The sequence below is a fragment of the Rattus rattus genome, chromosome 2, assembly GCF_011064425.1.
Source record: "Rattus rattus isolate New Zealand chromosome 2, Rrattus_CSIRO_v1, whole genome shotgun sequence".
Taxonomy (NCBI): domain Eukaryota; kingdom Metazoa; phylum Chordata; class Mammalia; order Rodentia; family Muridae; genus Rattus; species Rattus rattus.
This window is the reverse complement of record NC_046155.1, coordinates 4,890,418-4,910,554: the sequence shown is the minus strand read 5'-3', so window position 1 is coordinate 4,910,554 and position 20,137 is coordinate 4,890,418. Positions and strand designations below refer to the sequence as shown.

The window sequence follows — 20,137 nt, the reverse complement described above, 5'->3', positions numbered from 1 at the left end:
AGATAAATGCTGTAGCTATGGCCCTCTCAGTTGCCAACTGACTCCCAATGCCTCAGTACAGCCTTAAGCATTGACTAATGGCCAAAGTTTGCAGACTTGGGATCCAGGGTATAGACGGTTCATCCACTGAGAGCTTCTGGCAAGACCGGATGTGGAACTATGAAGCCTGACTCTGGGGCCTGTCCTGTGTCACCAAAGTCCACCAGCCGCAGTTCCTGGGCCAGCTTTGTTTGACATGCATTGGGTTTTCTGGGTCATTAAATTAGTAACTGCATGAGGATGGATCTTGGAGACCATCCTTAAGAGTTCAGCCTGGGAGCTGGGGATGTGGCTCCACTGGTAGAGCTTTTGCCTAGCACCCATGATGCTCTGGGTTCCAACCAGGTGTGGTGGTGCACATCTGTCATCCCAGCACTGGAGAGGTAAAGATGGGAGGATCAGAAGTTCAAGGCCTCCCTTGACTACACAGAAAGTTCAAGGTTAGCCTGGGCTACATGAAACCCTGTTTCAAAAAACATAAACAGCTGGGTGCAGGCCTTTAATCACAGCACTCAGGAGACAGAGGCAGGCAGATCTCTGTGAACTGAAGTCCAGCCTGGTCTATACATCTGTATAGTGAGTTCCAGGACAGTCAAGGCTGCAAAGTGAAATCCTTTTTATAAATAAGCAAGCAAACCAACAAACAAACAAATAAATCTCTCTTTTTTTTAAAAAAAAGTCTAGGTTGGGCAAACAGTTCCTATTAGTCATCTCTCTGGAAGCATGGCTTCCTCCCAACACTGACCTCCTCCCTCCCTCATCTATGGCGCAGCCTGGCTCTGGCCCCAGCTCTGTGTGTCTCCAGCTAAAGGTGCTCTCCTGACCCCTCTGGGCATCCTCATATGACCTGGGGATTTAGACACACATCACTGACTGAGGGGAAGGTCAGTGACCCCGCCGTGGGGGCATGATTTCTGGACATTTCTGCTCTCTCCACCAATGAGGACGTCCTAGAGACTGGTCACCCAGCCTGGACACCTTAATTGCTCAGGTCATAGTGATGCTTTTGACCCTCTTGCTATGCTATCATCAGTGTGACAGCTACTGCTGCAAAGGACTGGTGACAGGCTGCCCGGGACCTTCACTGTCCTAGGTGCCTGCTGTTGAGGCCTCCCATCTCCCTGGTCACAAACTCTGAAAGGTACAGCTGCTCTGACCCCACCCACAAAGCCAACAGTCCCCTCCCCTGGACACAGCTCTGCAGCAGCCTAGGCCCAAAGGGATGCTATGCAGGGAGGAGGAGGGGCTCCCTGCCAGCCTGGTACCCGGGTTGTGAAGGTGCGCCAGACAGCAGCTGCCCGGCTGCCCTTTCTTCTCCCAGCTTTTTGTTCAGCCCTTTTGATTTGGAAACAAGGCCCCTTTATGCATTAAGGGGCCTCAGCAAGCCTCACCGTCCCACCCATGGCCAGCCAGTTCCTTTTCATCCAGCTCTGGGATCGCGACGGCTGCAGGAAGGACCTGGTGGTGTCACAGAACCTGGGTGACTCAGCTTTCAGTGGGGCATTGTGGTCTCCCAGCTTTGATATTACAAGTGAGCATCGAAACAAAGGGGCTTCGAGGGGCTCCGGCAAGGGGATGCTGCTCTGTGGGCTCCCGGTGGCTCTCTGAAAGAAGGCTGTGTCCCAGGAGGGAAGATTGGCCTGTGACCCTGACTCTCAAGGATGACATTGAGCTGGGCTGCAGTGGGGAGAGCGGTGGCTGGCTCCTCACCTGCCCTTAGTTCTTGGGTTCCCACAGGAGACTACAACAGCTCCTCTGGCCTCTGCAGCCTTCCAGGCAGAATGGCTTGGCAGGTCTCCAGCCTAGGCCAGCTGGGTCAGCCTGGAAGCGGGCCACCTCAGCCACCTCACTCTCAGCCTGCACACCTGCCTGACCACAGTGCAGGACCTTAGGAGAAATGAATACCAGGAGTTTCCAAGGTTATCAGCCGGGGGACATCCATGCCTCGGTTTCCAGGAACCTCGAGAGTGGACCTGGGAAAGCAGCTGTATGACCCTCTCTCTGAGACAGCTGCCCAAGTGTGGTCACCCCTTGTCTACCTGTTCTGCCTGGTGCAGGAGAGGCTTCTGATAAAGAACTGAGGTTTAGGGCCAGGTGAATCTGCCCAACACTGGCCAAGAAAAGGAGTCTCAGCCCCTTGCCCAGCCTCCCTGGGCCTCAAAGGCTCCTCTGTGAAACAGGCAAGGAACTGACCACAAGGGAATTCTGTATACGCCACTTCTCCTCCAGCACCTCACACACTGAACGAAGAAGCACATACCTATAATCCCAGCACTCAGGAGGTAAAGCAGGAGGATAGACTTCAAAGCTAGCCTGGGCTACACGGACAACCCTAAGCTAAGTGAGAGGTTATCCTCAGCTACACAGTGAATCACAGGGCAGACTGGGCTACATAAGATCTTATCTTAAAAGAATCATCAAACTAACTAAAATAAGTCATTCAAGGTTTGGTTCATGTCCGGTCCCCATGACCATAGTGCCTATCCAGGGATGGCCAGCAGACTGTGGGTAGCAGAGGCAGGTAAACAGTGATCAAGGGCTAGCTGGGAGGAGTCTCAGCAGGCTGGGAGGAGTTTCCACTGACTTCAGTTCCTGGGTTCTTTCTGGTGCCCCTGGTGGCCCTGGTGTGTCACCCTGGGTCTCTGAATCTCAGATTCCTTTTCTGTAAGGCAGAGACGGCACCTCCGACTCCTGGTGGATGGCCACGTGGCTGCCACTGATCACTCCTGCTGCCCCAGGTGCTTGGTCCTAAGTTTCAGGAAAGAAGCAGGGCAGAAAGGAGTCTTTGTGAACAGCCTCTGAGGCTACAGCCCCTGCAGAATATCAGAGGCTTGTTCTACTGCATGGAGATAGAACAGAGGACAGCTCCAGAGAGGGGCTTGAGAAACTGTTCTGTCCACCTCGTGATGCTTCCCATGGTGTCTATGGACACTAACTAGTTAGGTGCTGCACGGAATGCTGACAGCTGCCTGACCCTTTCCTGACTGGGACAGCCGGTTGTCTGGTATCACCAGTGAGGCAACTAAGAGTCAGAATTCAAGACCTCCTGCAAGTTGCAGGACTAGGCAAGGAAAACCAGTGTCTGGGTGGCCATCCCAGGCCATCCTGTGGTTTGTTTTATCTCAGTCAATACCCTGAGCAGGAAAAGATGCTCCATTGGCTAGGCTGGGTGGGGGTGGAGGTGGGGGAGGACCTGGAACACAGGGACACCACTTAGAAGGCAGAGGTCAGAGCCCACAGATGCCCTGGTGGGGCGCGACACAGAGTAGGGATATCACAGTGACCATCCTTGGTCTTTGGGCATCTGAATTCTCCCATAATCCCCGGCAACAAGGTGCTGGGTTCTAAGACACCCTTGTCACTGGTCCTTGGGCAGAGTCGTGGTAGGGTTTCAGAAAATGACCATATGGTCTTTGATCCTCCTCCCCTGGAGAAGTGGCTTTGTGCCCCCTCCCCTCAAGCCCTGGTGGCTGTGTTTTGCTTGTAACAAACAGGGGTGGATGAGAGTGACTGTCGGAGCAGCAGAGACACATCCTCCCAGTGGCTCCTGCTTTGTTTTCTGGCAAGGCTTGCTCCAGGGCCACAGCACACATACATACACATGCACACATGCACACACACACACACACACACACACACACACACACACACACACACACACATGCAAACACACACACGTCACACCATGCCCTGGCATCCAGCCCCAGAGCCCGGAGTCCAGCCCCCCTTGGAGTCCAGCCCCCCCACCCCTGAGTCCAGCCCCATCGTCCAGCCCGGTGGCCCCAGCAGGTCAAGCCTGAAATAGCACATGGGAGCAAGTCACCTCCTCACCTCTCGTTTCCATTTAATGCCCTGTTCTCTCAGTCTTCTTGTCTTTCCAGCTATAGCCAAGCAGCCTGAGGGAGCCGACACATGGCAGCATCCCTGTCCTTTCTAACTGGTGGGATCAGAGAGTGATGAGCTGAATTGACACTCTGAGTCCAAGCTGGCTTGTTAGCAGCTATAGGGGACAAGACACCACGTTTCCCAGAGGCTGCTTAACTCAGACAGTTCACACAGCAGCCCTGCTACTCAAGGTCAGCTCAGGAGGAAGCAGTCCATGTAGACAGCAGTCCAGGGATGAGCCGGACCCAGCTGTGTGAGCCTCCTACATTGCCCATAATTTTAATTGTCAACTTGACACTAGGAAGAGTATCACAGTGAGGGACGGTCTAGGTCAGGCTGGCTTGTGGACTCTTCTGTAAGGGATAATTCTAGGTTGACGGACGTGGGAAGACACATCCTAAGTATGGACGGCACCACTCCCTGGCTCATTCCTGGACTGAGGAAGAACAGAAAAACCATGCTATAGCATGCAAGTATCAGCTCGTCTCTCTCATCCCGTGAGCGTGGGTGGGATGTCACCAGCTGCTTCAGCCTCTGCCCCCTCGAGTTTCCCACAATGATGGCCTATGAGGTGGAAGTACGAGCTAAAACAAGCGCTTTCACCCTGCCTTAGTTAGGATTACTCTCGCTGTTTCAGGACGGGTCGTGTGGGCAGTAACCTAGGGAGGAAAGGGTTTGTTTGCCTTAGATATTCTGAATCCTAGTCTATTGAGGAAAGCTGACTCAAACTGGGCAGGAACCTGGAGACGGGAGCTGAGGCGTGGGCCATGGAGGGGCGCTGCTTGCTGGCTTGTTCCTTGAGGCTTGCTCAGCCTGCTTTCTTATAGATCCCAGGATCATCAGCCCAGGGGTAGCTGTGTGACTTTTCTGGGTCTTCACCTCTCTGAGCCTTGGCTTCAACTCTAGGGAATCACACTGAGGGGGCTCCCGGTTTTCAAGGTGTCTGGATGGAGGTCTGCCTCTGCTCCTCACTCACGCTGAGAGAGCCTGTCACGTCTGCACCATCTCCTCAGACATTTAACAGCTCTGGGTCATGAATGCTTTGTTAATTTGTTTGGATTTAAGCAGGTTTAAGATAGGACCCCACTTTAGCCTGGGCTGGCTTGAAACTCTCTATGTAGCTGAGGCTAGTTTCCAACTTATGACAATCCTCCTGCCTCATCTTCTTTAGTGCCGAGATACATGCTGCATGCAATAGTCCCTAGAGAAGGAAGATGCCTTCTTCTACCTCACACCAAACCACAAATTGTCTTCTGACCTCCACATAGCATTGTAGCATGCTTGCTTGGGTTCCCGCACACACCCACATATAATTAATCAATCATTAATAAGTTTGTAATAATAAGACACACCTCAGAGCTTGGTGGTGTGTGCCTTTAACACTAGCACTTTTGTGGCAGAAGCAGGTGGATCTCAAACAAACAAACAAACAAACAAAAACAAACATTAGCTCATTTAATCCATAACCGCCCTCAAGGGTAGGAACCAATCACAGCCCCTCTTCAGAAAAACTGGAGCTCAGAGAGCTCAAGCAACCTGCCTACAGGTGCTCAGTAGCTGAGGACAGAACTCCTTCAGGACCTTTTACTGAAGAGCTCAGAGAATAAGGACTGTATGCACCTCAGGAAACTCAGAAGCAAAAACCAGAAACACTCGGGATCCTCCCGAAATGGAGGACAACACCTATATACATCTTCACTTGAAAAATGTGACACCATCCATTACCTGCGGCCAAAGACGACACAAAACCCAGGAGCCAGATTGATTGGCAGGGAGGGGTGGGGGTGGGAGCGACCTTTCTTCTCTTTTCACTCTAATGTCCACCGACCCCATTGTCTTTGCAACAAAAATAACTCATTTCCCCATGAATGACTTTCTTTAAAGTGTCACTTCCAAATTCCTGCTGGACTCTAGGAGCTGTGGTCGGGTGCCTGCTTGGAAGCAAGAAGCCATTATCTCCTCCCAGGGAAAAAGAGTCGTCTGTGCGGGGCTTTGATGCTTGGCGGTCCCTAAAAGAAGAATGGCATTTCTCTGGGCATGTAGGAATGTCCGGTGGGTAACCGGACCCACGCAAAGGGACACTGTGGTCTCACGTGACGCAGGAGGCAGAGGCTGGGAAGTGGGCTATGTGGTGTGTAACTCAATCGAGCATTTCCCAGAGTCTCCGAGTCTAGGAGTTTCTCAAGGGCCAGCCCACTGCAAACCTCCAGAGGAATATGCACTGAGCTGCAAGGTTCCCCAGTACTGAATCAAATCTCCCCCCCCCCAAGCCCCAGGGGCGGGCAGCCTGGGGGTGAAGCAGAGGCTGAGGAAGAGCTGCAATGGACCCAGTCTACCAAGGACCTTAAGGTCCTGGCTGTGGAGTCCTGGCATGCACAGGAGAGTACACACTGTAGTTACCATGTTGGGAGGGTGAGTAGGACATCTATCTCCCATGGATGAGTACCTAGAGGTCCTCCACTCAGTTGGCACAGTGCAGTAGGTCAGACTCTAATGGCTCCGTTGGTAAAGTGCTTGCTTCACAAGCATGAGAATCTAAGTTCAAGTCCCAAGAAAGGATGTATAAATCCAGGCAAGGTGGAGCATGCCTGCGGAGGCAGAGACTGGAGGATCCCATGCCTGTCTGGTCAAATGATAGCACTGAATCTTTGAGCACCAAATTCAGTGAGAGACTCTAGCTCTCCAGTGACAAATGATTGCAGGACATATGACATATTGACTTCTGGCCTCCACATGTGTAAGCACACAACATGCCTGTGTACCTAAGCACACAAGCACACACATGGACATGTATACATACACAGAGAACGGAAAACAGACTCTGATTTCAGAATGACCCACTCTTAGTTCAATGCTCATTTTCCTCATCTGTACAGTGGGGATGCTCTATGTCAGTGGACACTGTGCTTGCTTTCCCAGCACACAACAAGCTTTTAGGTATGTAGACCTTGCCAATCTTAGGCCCCTGACAACCACCTAGTCATAGGGATTCTGGCTAGGGAAGGTTGGAGTGAGGCAAGTCATTCTGGACAGGTGCAGGTGCTGAGTGGGCTCTTAGCAATCTGTCCTGAAGGCAGGAAGAAAGGAAGGGCAGGGTGTGTAGAGGAAGCTCATACAAGAGGCTCATAGAGAGAAAGACTGTCCGTCTCTGGGGCTTCCTCCCAGGTGAACTCAGGGCCTGAGGAGAAACCAATGCATCCTCACCAAACAGGGAGGCCTCTGGTTCTGTGGCTTTCTGGTCAGGTCCCCAGCCCAGGAGCTAGTGACAAGAGTCTCATGCCAGGACAGAGACAGCTGCGTACTCTGACCAGTACCTTCCTTCCTCAGCTGCATGAGGGACTCCGGGGAGCCCTAACGACAGCTTTACCCATGACTCCTGCGCAGGCAGGACCTGAGTGGACAGAAGGCTCCATAACAAATCTCATTTGTTAGTGGTGGGAGAATATCTTGATAAGGTTAATTGAGGTGGTGTCCTGGTTACTTTTTATTACCAGCTTGACACAAGCTAAAGTCAGCTGGGGAGAGAGTGCCTCAGTAGAGGTTTGCTTCCATCAGGGTGGCCATGTCTGTGAGGGACTGTCCTAATTAATGATGGAGGTGGGAGGGCCATTGTAGGGACAAGGTGTGCCCAGGCTGTATAAGAAAGCAGGCTGAAGGCCAGGCAGTGGTAGCAGCACGCGTCTTTAATTCCAGCACTTGGGAGGCAGAGGCAATTGGATTACTGAGTTGGAGGCCAGCCTGCTCTACAGAGTGAGTTCCAGGATAGCCAGAGTTACACACAGAGAAACCTTGTCTTGAAAGACAGACAGGCAGACAGGCAGACAGGCAGGCAGGCAGGCAGACAGACAGAAAGCAGGCTGAGAATGAGCCTCGGAGTGAGCCGATAAGCAGCATCTCTCCATAGTCTCTGCCTCCAGGTGTTGGTCCTGACCTCCCTCACTTTTACCTGGAAGTATTGGCTGAAATAAACCCATTCCTCTCCAACTTGCATTTGGCCAGTGTTTATCGCAGCAGCAGAAAACAGACAAAGATCAATGAGAAGACTTATCGGTGAGTGGAACTTCCCATATGTGGTCATGAAAAGAAATAGAAGACACGAAGTCAGAGAGAGCAGCCTTACCCCTCAGCTGGGGCTGTGCAGAAGATTCTGAAGGGAAAGATAGGCCTAGGACCCAGTGGTGACCCTGGTGGCTTCAGCATATGGCCTTGGGGCTTGTGCAGTAACTCAGGAGCAGTCCCTCAATGGAGTCTGTATGGAAGGAACGGCCTGAGGAGATGCAATGTCCATGGGTCCCTGGGGCTGAGCACCCAGCACGAGGGGGTCAAGCTACAAAAGTTGGGCTTTCTCAAGGTTTGGAAAAGGCTGATCTGAAAGTCAAAAGCCATAAGCAAAATGCATCTGGGGACACAAGGGTGGGGTCATATCATAACTGAGGCCATGAACTCCCTGGCACAATTCCACTAAGAACAATGACACCTCAGGGGCTATAACCCACCAGACAGTGGAGCAAAGTCCAGGCCCTAGAGCCAGGCCCTGCCCTTCTTTTGCTTTGACTCCATGTTAGAGCTATGTGTCTCCCAGGGTTTCCTAGGGAGGGCTCACACATGGGAGAGAAGATGGGGAAAGGCCGGTGATCTGTCAGGGATGTTTGGGCAGACAGTCAACAGCCCTAATGTCTCATGGGCTTTGATGCAGACCCAGTAGGGCAGGCAAGGGAAGGGTTAAAGGCCACTGCAAGGCGTGTGTGTGTGTGTGTGTGTGTGTGTGTGTGTGTGTGTGTGTGAGTGAGTTGGGGGGGCAGCAGCCAATTTGTAGAGGTCAGGGGCCACTCCTTCCTCCCAGGTGAGATCAAATGCTATAGGGACAAAGGGACATAAGGGAAGGAGATTGACAGGGATGCTCTGAGGGACTGCACCCCAAGGGAACACCCCACCCCCACCCTGAGAACAAGTATGGCACGGGGGTCAAAGGTCAGGATTATAGCTTTCCTTTCTACCTGGAGAGCAAAGTGAAGCTTGGAGGCTTCCATTCAGATCTAGTCCTGCTGGGGGAAGAGCCTTTGTGAGTTCCAGGGTTAGGACTGGAAGTAGGGTGGCAGCTGCCATTGTGACTCCCAGACAGCCTATCCCCAGAAAGGCCTCAGGTACTTCTGAACATCCCTGTAGGAGCACTTGCTGGGAGGCACCAGCAGTTGCCTCCAGCCTAAGGGCCTCTTGAGCTCAGCCCACTGCCGCAGAATCCATGGCTCAAAGGATTTGAGATTTGACAGAGAACAATGTCGGCCAATTAGCTACCTTGTGCATGGAGCGGCCAGGTCCCGGGTGGCCCCCGGGTCCCTCTTGAAGTCAAGTGGAGCTTTGCTTATTTGCTTAAGGGATCCACCATCCAGTTATTAGATCTAAATCCATCTTTCAGGGTCAGCTTTGTTATAGATTTGGGATGTGGCCCCAGGGCAAGGGACTGAGAAACCCTTACTCCATCCCACACTGGGTATCAGAGGTGTGTGTGTGTGTGTGTGTGTGTGTGTGCGCGCGCGTGCCCTTGGGAGCCCGGAGACTTGATTCTCTCTGGGACTGGGATTGTGAAGAGTTTATGAGTCAGCCATTATCAATACTAGAAACCTAAGCGTTGTTCATGCTCCTCCCTTCTGAGCCACCCTCCAGCCCAAACCCCACACTGTTCTAAGACTGGATCTCTTGCTGGAACTGAGCCACTAGACTGGCTGGCCAGGGAGCCCCAGTGACCCTCCTATCTCCCCACTCTGGAGCTCTGGAGCTCCGCTTTGACTACGCTGCTGAGAACTGAACTTGGGTCCTCAGGCTTGTGCCACACTGACCCACTGAGCCGTCTCCCAGGCCCCTGAAAGCCACTCTTGTTTGTGCTAGATCGTTTGCCTGGAAGAATCCCCATGACGGGCCCCAGGCTCAGGTTCTGCTCCTGGGAGAAAGTCCTGCTCTCATGTTGGACCAAACCCTTGGTGCACCTTGTCCAGGTTTACTGCAGGGGCCAGAGAGCCCATCTGATGGCCAGGGCAGAATCCTGTTCCCGGCTGCATCTGGACTTCATGGTTCAGGAATGTGTGACTGTTTTGTTAGTTACTGAAGTAACAACAGCCACTCTCAGGCTTGCCCTCCTGCCCAGCTCCAAGAGCGGCGCTCCCTCCCACTGTTGGTTCTGTTTTGGGTTTTGTTTTGGTTTTTGGGCTTTTGGTTTGGGGGGTTTCTTTTCGGTTTGGGTTTTGTTGTTGTTGTTGTTTGTTTGTTTTTGTGTAAGATGGGGTCTCAAGTGTAGCCTGGCTGTTTCACTGTGTGGTCCTGATGACGTTGAAGTCACTGCGACCCCCCTGCCTCTGCTTTCTGAGTACTGGGGTTAAAGGTGTGTGTGGCCACCCCTAGCAGGCTCCACCCTTTTCTCACACTCTTACCCTGGAGTTCTCACTCCTGTCTTGATTTTCTTCCAGATCCTTCCATGAATCCACCCTGTATGTTAACACCAAGGACCACAGTCCATTGACTAGACTGTCCCAAGGTTTTTCAGAGACTGTCATTACAGTTTACCACAATCCTGAGTCCTGCCTCTTGTTTTCCTTTGTTATTTGAGGACAGGATCTCTCCTTCCATGTAGATCTAGCTGGCCTGGAAGTTACAACATAGACCAGGCTGACCTTGAACTCACGGAGATGCCTGCCTGCATCCCAAGATGCTAGGAGTAGAGGCCTGTGCTACCACAACCAGCTGCCTGTTTCCGTTAACAATTAAGGAATCGGCGGCACGAAAGGTGCGTAGGCCCACAACCACTTCAGATACCCATGTGGCAAAATCTCAACTGGGTTTGTGTCCAAGTTCAGCTGGCCCTCAGAATTTCACTAAGGTAGGCCCCCAATAGGGTAGACCTCTGTGTCCAAGAGGTCCTGGCTGACTTTGGCCTGGTCCTCAATTGTCCCTAAGGCATCCACACTCTTGGCCCAGGGTTTTCCTCTGTGACATATGTAAGTGTCCATGGGCCCTTCCTTCTCTGCATCTTCCATGATCCGGTTGGAAGGAGTTGTCTTTACCTGGACTTCAGGCACCAGCATTGGTGAAGGTGGGTGTGTACAATCCTGGTTACAGTCCTGGCCTGCTTCCTTCAGTCCTCCAGAGCTATTTTCCTGTATTTCTAACCACCTGCCTTCTTGACCTTGGAAGACCCTGCTCCCACCCTCTCTCAGGCTGTGAATGGACCCCATTGCCAGTGCTTCAGATGCTGCCCTGCCTTCCCCTCCTCACATAGAGGGAACCTGAGTGTGTGCTGTACTGGGCAAGCACTGGGCCTCCATTGTAGTCTCCCCTCCCATACAGAGCAGAGCTTAGTAGAGCATGGAGGGGGTGGAGGGGGCATAATATGGTAATGGAGACCCTGTTAATTGCTTCCAAATGGCCAATTGCAGCCGTTTGACTAATTGGTCCCTTCCAGCCCCACCTTCCCGCCTGGACACCCCCAGACCTGGCCAAAGCCTGCTTAACACGGCTCCCAGGGTCTCTGCTCCGGAAGTTACCCCCTCTGATCTCTCTGCTTATTGGGTCTGGGCCCACCTCCAGTCCCTACACCTACATAGAAACTCAAGAGAAGAGAGGCAGGGAGAAAGCGCCCTGTGATGTCCCTGACTTTTGGCCCCAAACTCATTCTTTACCTCACTACCAAGAGCAGGGGAAAGAGACCCAGTATGCTAGCTGGGCACTGACCTGGGGTCACTGTACCTCTGAAATCCTAAAAGCAGCCCATCTTAGAGCTCTCCCAAGCTCAGAGAGGTGAGCTAACTGGCTCAGGAGCACACAGCTGGGAGATGGGGGCAGTCTGCTGGAGTCACCTGTCATCAGGAGACATCTGTCCTTTTTCTCAGTAAGCTGGGGTTGACTCACTTGAGTCCCTGGGCCTTCGCATGGGTGCTCACTTGAAGCCCAGGCTCCAGTTCGGTGGAGCCTTTCCTGCCTGTTGTGGGGATCAACCAGACACCTTCCACAGGTGCAGTGGGGAGGAGAAGAGAAAGGACCACACGAAGGTGCAGATGGGCTTTTTCAGTCAGTCCAGGATGGTGAATGGCATGGTGTGTCTTTGTACACCGTACAGGCAGATATCCATACCCACATGGGACGCCATGCCCAGCGTAGACTCTCCCCAAGCCCGGTGGCTACATCCTGTGGGCTCTTCATCCCACATGTCCTAGGAGCTCTGAGTAGAGAAGAATACTCCTGCCCCTGTGGGACTTGAGCCTACATGTGCCCAAGAACAGTAGCAGATTCTGGATACTGACTGTATCCCTTCCCCAACATGTTTGAGAACCTTGGGGTGGGTTCTGCTCCAGATGTACAAACAGCAGTTTGAACAGTAGGTTAGGAGCAGGGTCTCATCACCCACCCCAACCGTGACACACTTCCTCCAACAAGGCCGCATCTTCGCATCTTCTTCTTTTTTTTTTTTTTTTAATTCTTTTTTTCGGAGCTGGGGACCAAACCCACGGGCCGCATCTTCTAATAGCGCCTTTCCTTAGGGCAAGCACATTTGAATAATATGTGTGTGTGTGTGTGTGTGTGTGTGGTGTGTGTGTCTCTGTGTGTGGTGTATGTCTCTGTGTGTGTTCTGTGTGTGTGGTATGTGTTTGTATGTGTGTGTGTGTGTGTGTGTGTGTGTGTGTGTGTGTGTGTGGTGTGTCTCTGTGTGTGGTGTATGTGTATGTGTGTGGTGTAAGTCTCTGTGTGTCTCTGTGTGTGTGTTGTGTGTGTGATGTGTGTTTGTGTGTGTGTGTGGTGTGTGTGTGTTAAAATGTATTTATTTTTATGCGTATGGGTATCTTTTGCCTTCATGTAGGTATTTGTACCAGATAGGTGCCTAGTGTCCTCCTAGGCCAGAAGATGGTGTCAGATCTCCTAGAACTGTGGTTACAGACATTTAAGAGCAACCAGGTGGGTGTTGGGAACTGAACCCAGGTCCTCTGCAAGAATGGCCACTGTTCCTAACCAATGAGCCATCTCTCCAGTCCCTTTCTTAGAGGCTGGCTTCATATCTACTTCGTGGTTACGGCTAGCCTTGACCCCAGAATTCAGTCTCCACATCTCCAGTGCTGGCACCTGGCTTCTGCACTTCTCTTGGCCAGGCACGGGGAGGGAGCCGGCTCCAGGTGCTATGCTAGGGGTGTTTAGGGAGGAGATGTCTTCTAGACTCTGCTGTGCTATCTTAGGAGCATAGGCCACCAACCCCACGCTGGTCATCAAGACACAGGGCTGTCCCACATAAAGCAGGTTCCACCAATGACTCCAGGGTTTTAGCAGGTCAGTGACTTAGTCTTCAGGCTGCCTAAGGGTTCCCAGGGGCTAGGTCTAGGGCAGAGACCCTGCAGACCCTAGCTAGAACAGAGGACCTGGGAGACTGCTGAGGATGCTCGGCTGTGGGGGGCATGTGTATTCAGCATGCTGGAGAGGGCTCACTGAGGACCTGCTGCCCTACATGAGGTCTCAGGGAAGAATATGCCCCAGTGTGTGCTATTTGCAGCTTCCGTGGCATGGAGTTCTCCCACTCCCTGCCCCCAAACACTTCTCAAGATCTAACATCGACAAGGGCTTCCCACCAGACTCCTCCCAAGAGCTCAGGATCAATGTAGAAGCCAATGCTGCCGAGCCACTGGGTCCTCAGGCACACCTGAGGGTAGATGCTGGCCAGGGGACCATTGAAGGCACAGGCGAAGGATGTGGGGTGGGACCTTTTCTCATGATACCTAGGGAAGTCCTTCTTTGAGGCCCTTGGAGACAAGGAACTGAAGTCAAGAGCTCAGGGTCCAGGAAGCTATTCCCTGAACCTAGACTCCCCCTCGGCCTGCCAGGTGGGCATGCTTTGTGGGATCTTCTCTCCCTTCTGTTCTGTTGCCCTCTGTTTCTCCACGTCTCCCCCTCCCACTGCTCTCTTCCTTCTTTCTCTTCTACCTGCTCTGTCACCTGCCTCTCCCACCCCTATTCCTGTCTCTTCCTAGATCTTCTGGGCTCTAAGACTCAGACTCTATTGTCTTTGCTTCTATCTGTGCAGACCCCTCTCTAGACCACCGTTGGGAAAGACCACTCCTGCTCAAGGTGTACAAGCTTCCCTTGGTACCTTCTGGTCAGATAGGTAGTTTCGAGACATAGTGTTCCAGATCCATCGGGCCACAAGACTGGACGCCTAAGGACAGCTCTACGGTGTGAGAAGCGACCTGCACCGACCCAACCCCGTCTCTTCACGCGCCGCCCTCCGCAATCGCTCTCGATTAGGCGCCGCCTTTCGTGAGCGTTTGTCAGCTAGACTTCCCCGCAAGTTGTTTGCGCAGACATCAGTCATCCGCAGTCCCATTGTGCACCCAGGATTGATGTAAGGCGGGAGGGGGTGACAGGACCTAGGGGCGGTTGCCTTTAGGCCTTGCTCTATAATTTTCCGAGGCATAATTGGTCTGGGGGCGGGGGCGGGGCGGGGACCTTTCCGAGGCGGGAGGGGGCGCAAGGCGCACCGCGGAGGAGCGGCGGCCCGACGGCGCTGGCCGGGGCGCTATGCGCAGGCGACACCCGGCCTGAGCCCCGCGCCCCCGCTAGAGACCACGGCCGCCTTTTGTTGCCAAACGCCCTTTCTTCAGAACTGTGTTCGGCAAAGAAACAGGACCCCCATTCCTGGGTGAAAATTCAGTCTTCTCTCTCCATCTCCCTCTCCTCTTTCTTGTCTTCTCTCCGTCTATCTCTTTCCCTCTCTCTCCCTCTCCACCCGTCCCTTTCTCCATCTCCACCTCTTTCCATCTCTCCTTGTCTCCCCTCCTCTTCCTCCCTCCCCGTCCCCCACCTCTTCCCGGTCTCCCTCTCCCTCCCTTTCCCTCCTAGCCACAGTCGAGCCGGCCTGGCGCGCGAGCGTGTGCTCCCAGCGCCGCGCCTTCGTGAGCCCCGCGCTGGCGCAGCCGCCGCTGCGGGCGGGCGCGATGCCGGGATGGGCCTGATCTGGCTTCTGCTGCTCAGCTTGCTGGAACCCGGCTGGCCAGCTACGGGGCCCGGGACGCGACTGCGACGCGATGCGGGCGGCCGTGGCGGCGTTTACGAGCACCTCGGCGGGGCGCCCCGGCGCCGCAAGCTCTACTGCGCTACCAAGTACCACCTCCAGCTGCACCCGAGCGGCCGCGTGAACGGCAGCCTTGAGAACAGCGCCTATAGTGAGTGTTCAGGTTGGGACAGGGAAGTGGGGTGGCGGAAGAGACCGGAGGGCTTGGTCCCCTGTCGCCACGTCCCGGGTGGGAGTAGAGCTGAGGTCGGTCCGAAGACGACACCGGGGTCCCAGCTACCGATCTTAGAGAGCTGCCCTCCCGTCCCGCTCCCCACAGGAGAGGACCCCGGTTCTGACACGTTTGTATTTCTCAGTGAAAAGCCGTTGGACAAGGATTTATCGCCCTCTTTATTGTTTTGACGACCCCGGGGCGCATGGCCAGTCCCTTTCGTCCTCCTTGCTCTCAGCCGATGCGCCGAGGACACTCCACTAGACAGACCTCGGTTTCCGCGACGCGGTGTCTGGGGACAGGCTTGTCCCTCGTCCTGCGCCCTACAAGAGCACGACAGGACAGACAGGCGTCCCCGCGTGTTTCAGATGCGGCTGGCACGCACCCACGGCCTGCAGCTCGATCATACCCAGGGCCAGTTCCCGAGCATTGCAGGGTTTGGCTTCGTGGGTTCGGTACACGCGAGCGGAGCTCGACCAGTAGTATTGAGCGCCGCGTGGGAGGGAAGCTGCGCAAAGCTCACCGCGCCCGGGGCGCAGGAAGCAGAGCAGGGGGCGAGGGCGGCGGAGGGAACCGCAGCTTCCTCCTGTAAAGCCGCAGCCCCGCGGGGGCGTCCTAGGAACCAGCCCCTATCTGGAGCGCGGGGCTCCTCATGCGCACCCCTCCCCAGTTGCCCGATCCTGGGCGGCCCCAGATGTAGAGGAGGGGCACCTTCACTGCCACACCTAGGGGCACTTAGGTGGGTGCTTGTCTGGCGCCAGCTCTAGAGGCCTCTTACCCTGCACCCCTCCAAACCATGGCTAGGGCAGAATCTCAACTGGTCCCGGTAATCTGGACCATGCTGGGTCCCAGAGGGCGCTCCCTGGAAAGGGAGTGAATCTTCGATCCACACTCTCTGGGGTCTTTAATCTTCGCTCCCCACCCCCAAAGCACTATACTGTTCACCGCAAGGAGCTGGTAGAAGTTTGATTGGTTTTGTATTTTATCTGTTTTGTTTGCCACAGTCTCTCTCTCTCTCTCTCTCTCTCTCTCTCTCTCTCTCTCTCTCTCTCTCTCTCTCTCTCTCTAGCTGGAGTTGGTTCTCTACTTCCATCATGTGGGTTAGTGGAACAAACTCTGGTGGTTAGTGTTGGCGGCTACTGTGCCATCTGTGCTGAGAGATCGTTAACTTGTGTACCTACTCTAGGGTCTGGGTGAGCCCTGACACCTTTCCTCAGCACCCACTAGGGGTGACATTATGATTGGGCTGCAAGCCCTAGCTTCCCTAACAGTCTCAGCCACCTCCCCTTCTGGGCCACCTCGCCTTCTGAGTCTCCATCTGCTCTGGGGTTTGGATCCCCAAACCATTATGTGTGGCCTTGGGCAAGTTACGTGGCCTTGGCTTCTGCTTGCTAGACCAAGCCGTTCACAAGATTGCACAACTGCCCAGGTTGCATCTGAGGCGTGTGGCAGGGGCAGGACATTCCCATCATGTCTTCTCATGAGGTTGGGGTTAGTGTCTCAGACACAGTGGCTGGATGTCCCCTTCCTCACTGCCTACCCAATGTTTTCTTCCTGCTAGGACTTCCAAGCCCCATCTCTACCGGGTGGTTATGACTGCTCACCTGTCCCGGTTTTCTAAGCCTGGGCTGAAGGGCTTGCCCAGGCTGAGGCTCTACCTAGGTAGAGAATTTGATGGACCCTTCTTGACTCTTTCCAGGCATCCTGGAGATTACTGCTGTGGAGGTGGGCGTGGTGGCCATCAAAGGGCTCTTTTCTGGGCGGTACCTGGCCATGAACAAGAGAGGACGACTGTATGCTTCGGTGAGTTCCATCAGTAGTGGGCAGGTGCTGACGGAATAGCCATCTGGCTTGAGCATCTGATTGGGGGACAGAGAGGATATGAATGATAGACCACTTGGCCCCCAGGTCATGCCAGGTCAAGCTTGTCCAGATCCCTCCTGGGCTTCTGAGTGCCTGCCCAGCACAGACCTTAGGTGTTCTGGAAAGAGCTTCCCACCTATCCGAAGTCAGTCTCTTTCTCTGAACGTCACAATGGTGGAGACAGGAAGACAGCATGGCAGCAGGGGATGATGAGGTCGGGGTCCAGGTGCTTGGACTAGAACTTTCCAGAAACCCATCTGGGACGGTCCCACAGACTTGCAGACAGGCCCCAGCTTCTTTCAGCTGCCAGTTGGCATCTAAGGCCTCTTCCTGCAAGCCCATCCCTGGCTGTCCTGGGTAGTGTGGCTCCCTGTGTGCTGTATCCATGAGGCAGTGACACTCCACAGTCAATCCCCACCTCCTGGAAGCCATAGACCACAGCTTCCCACAACTCCCTCTACTGTAAGGGCCGGCAGAATGCGATGCATCCACTGAAGTCAGCACACCCTCTACTCCTGCCTCCATAGCTGAGAGGACCAACCAGGGGCCATGATGGGCCACCTCCTCTCTTAGCCTCACCGTCAGTCACCTCCAAGTCCTCAGACATGTGGGCTCCTTGACTTAGTGTCTGTGTCTTCAACATGCACCTCACCTCAACTCACCTCGACTCACCTCACTTCCTGCTGCCTAACCCCAGAAGTAGCACCTTGTCACATAGGCCTCATTCCTTCCCATTTGGAGCTGCTAGTCACCTAAGCTGGCAACCTCTCTGCCCTCCAGCTTGTCCATTCATTGTCTAACATCCATTCATCCCTCAATCTACCCATCCACACAGTCATCTACCCACACCTCCATCTATACACTCATTCACATATCCAAACCACCCACCCACCTATCCACTCAAGCATCATCCAATATCTATCCACCTAGTACCATCCTTACTCCCAATTATCTAACCACCTATACATTCATTTGTCCATCCACCTACACAGCCACTCATTCACCCAGCAACATACCTAAATACTACCCACTCGCCCATCTATCCACCCATCTATCTATCACCCACCCATCACATCCATCCACCTGTCCAGTGGCTCACCAACACATCCACCCTCTGACACACCAGCCAGCCAGCCACCTCCGGCATGCTCTACCTACCATAAACCAAGCACGGAACCAAGTGCAAGGCTACAGTCCAAAGGATAGTGAAGGGAAGTCCCTCGAAGCAGGGCACAGTCTTGGAAAGGTAGGATAGCCAGGCTGCCTACACAGTGGCAGGTGTGGACAGCTGGTCCAGGCAGCCTAGGAGAGAGGGAGGCACTGGGAGCTGTGGTCCCATTGACATCATGGCCTCCACGGCTGTTGACTGTGGCTTCTGTCCCACAGGAGCACTACAATGCAGAGTGTGAGTTTGTGGAACGGATCCACGAGCTGGGTTACAATACATATGCTTCCCGCCTATACCGCACGGGGCCCAGTGGGCCGGGGGCTCGACGGCAGCCTGGTGCCCAGAGACCTTGGTATGTGTCTGTGAATGGCAAGGGTCGGCCACGCAGGGGCTTCAAGACCCGCCGCACACAGAAGTCTTCTCTCTTCCTGCCCCGAGTGCTGGGTCACAAGGACCATGAGATGGTACGGCTGCTGCAGAGTGGCCAGCCACAAGCCCCAGGAGAGGGCAGCCAACCCAGGCAGCGGAGGCAGAAGAAGCAGAGCCCAGGTGATCATGGCAAAATGGAGCATTTGCCAACCAAGGCCACTCCAAGCGCCCAACTGGATACAGGGGGACTGGCTATGGCTTGAGTGGCCACTTGGAAGCCCTCTGAGACCAACCTCAGCAAGCACCCAAGATCCACTTGGAGACCCGGCCTCCCCACCCTTGTCTGTGGGGTGGCTGCATGGGGACCAAGAACTTGCATGCCTTTGGGGGCTTTTAAAGAGCAAGTGCCAGCTGCTGAGGGACTTGGGTCAGAGACTCTGGAAGACTCTTCAAGATGTGTGTGGAGTTACATGAGAGGGAATTCTAATTACAGGGGTCATCCTAACCCCGGGTGGAGCCCAGCCAATGGCAGACAGTCCTGGCAACCTGAGGCAGTGGACAGTGGAGGGGCTGTGATTCAAACATTAAAGGTGTCTGTCTGTCTTGCTACTTAACAGCTGGGATGCAGGCTTAGGATGCCCTGAGGCTCCAACTGAGATATTCTGTCGAGGGTGGGGAAGGCAGTGGGTCTGTAGGATTCACTGCATGGAAGGGCGTCAGTGTATTTCTGAGAGGATGTGTGTATGAAGCATGCCCACACATGGTCCTGGACTTTTGACTTCCAGGCCTCTGTGTGTGTGTGTGTGTGTATGCGCACGCATGTGTATGAAGTGTGGATCTAGAGATTTGTTCTGGTTTAGGATCCTCTCCCTCCCTCCCTGTGTTAATTTCCTCATTGCTGTGAGCAAACACCTGACAAGAAGCATTTTAAGGGAGAAGGGATTTACTTTGGCTCACAGTCTGAAGGGACACAGTCCCTCATGATGAGGGGAAGGTGGGATGATGAGGGCGGATTGAGGCTGTGGAGGCAGAGCCTGCTCACATCTCCATAAGCCAGGAAGCAGAGGGGGATGGCTGGGGCTCAGCAGAGAGAGATGTGTGGTGCCTAGCCTTTTCTCCTTTCAAGCTCTTCGTTTGATGGTACAGGAAGCCATGGCAACAGGGCCTGAGGTAGCTGGTTACGTTGCACCACAGGGCAGAGAGAGATGAACACTGGTGCTCAGTTTTCGACTCAGTCTGGGGTCTCAGTCTGTGGGATGGTGACCCCCACATTCTAGGTGTCTTCCCTCAGTTGAACCGTTCTGAAAACTCTGTCACAGACAAGCACAGCGGAGTGTCTGCCAGGTGATTCCCAACCTAGTCAGGTTGTCCATGGAGATGAAGCATGCCCCGCTGGGAGCTATGTGTTTCTCTGAGAACTGCTTTTTTCAGGTGAAAGACCTCAGGCAGGGGTTCCTTTCTTTCTCTGTTCTTGCTACCCACCTCCAGGGCTCCAGCCTCTCCTAAGAGCCAACCCCAAGACAGGCCCAGATTCCTCTGCACCTTTGTGATGAGACCTTTG

The 20,137-nt window shown here is 54.0% G+C and overlaps 1 protein-coding gene across 1 annotated transcript; it reads left to right on the top strand.

The window, feature by feature from the left end:
* Positions 1–14,881: 14,881 nt before the first annotated feature.
* On the top strand, positions 14,882–19,087 carry Fgf3 (fibroblast growth factor 3). The gene is made up of 3 exons (XM_032895318.1): positions 14,882–15,116; positions 16,876–16,979; positions 18,426–19,087. The coding sequence occupies exons 1-3, from the start codon at positions 14,897–14,899 to the stop codon at positions 18,837–18,839; spliced, it is 738 nt and encodes a 245-aa protein (XP_032751209.1). The 5' UTR covers positions 14,882–14,896; the 3' UTR covers positions 18,840–19,087.
* Positions 19,088–20,137: the final 1,050 nt, after the last annotated feature.

What these genes read in the sequence shown, in the direction of transcription:
- Fgf3 (XM_032895318.1), top strand. Translation starts at nt 14,897, where the DNA reads ATGGGCCTGATCTGGCTTCTGCTGCTCAGCTTGCTGGAACCCGGCTGG. An exon ending in CCTTGAGAACAGCGCCTATA is followed by an intron (nt 15,117 to 16,875) that starts GTGAGTGTTCAG and finishes GACTCTTTCCAG; the next exon opens with GCATCCTGGAGATTACTGCT. An exon ending in GAGGACGACTGTATGCTTCG is followed by an intron (nt 16,980 to 18,425) that starts GTGAGTTCCATC and finishes TCTGTCCCACAG; the next exon opens with GAGCACTACAATGCAGAGTG.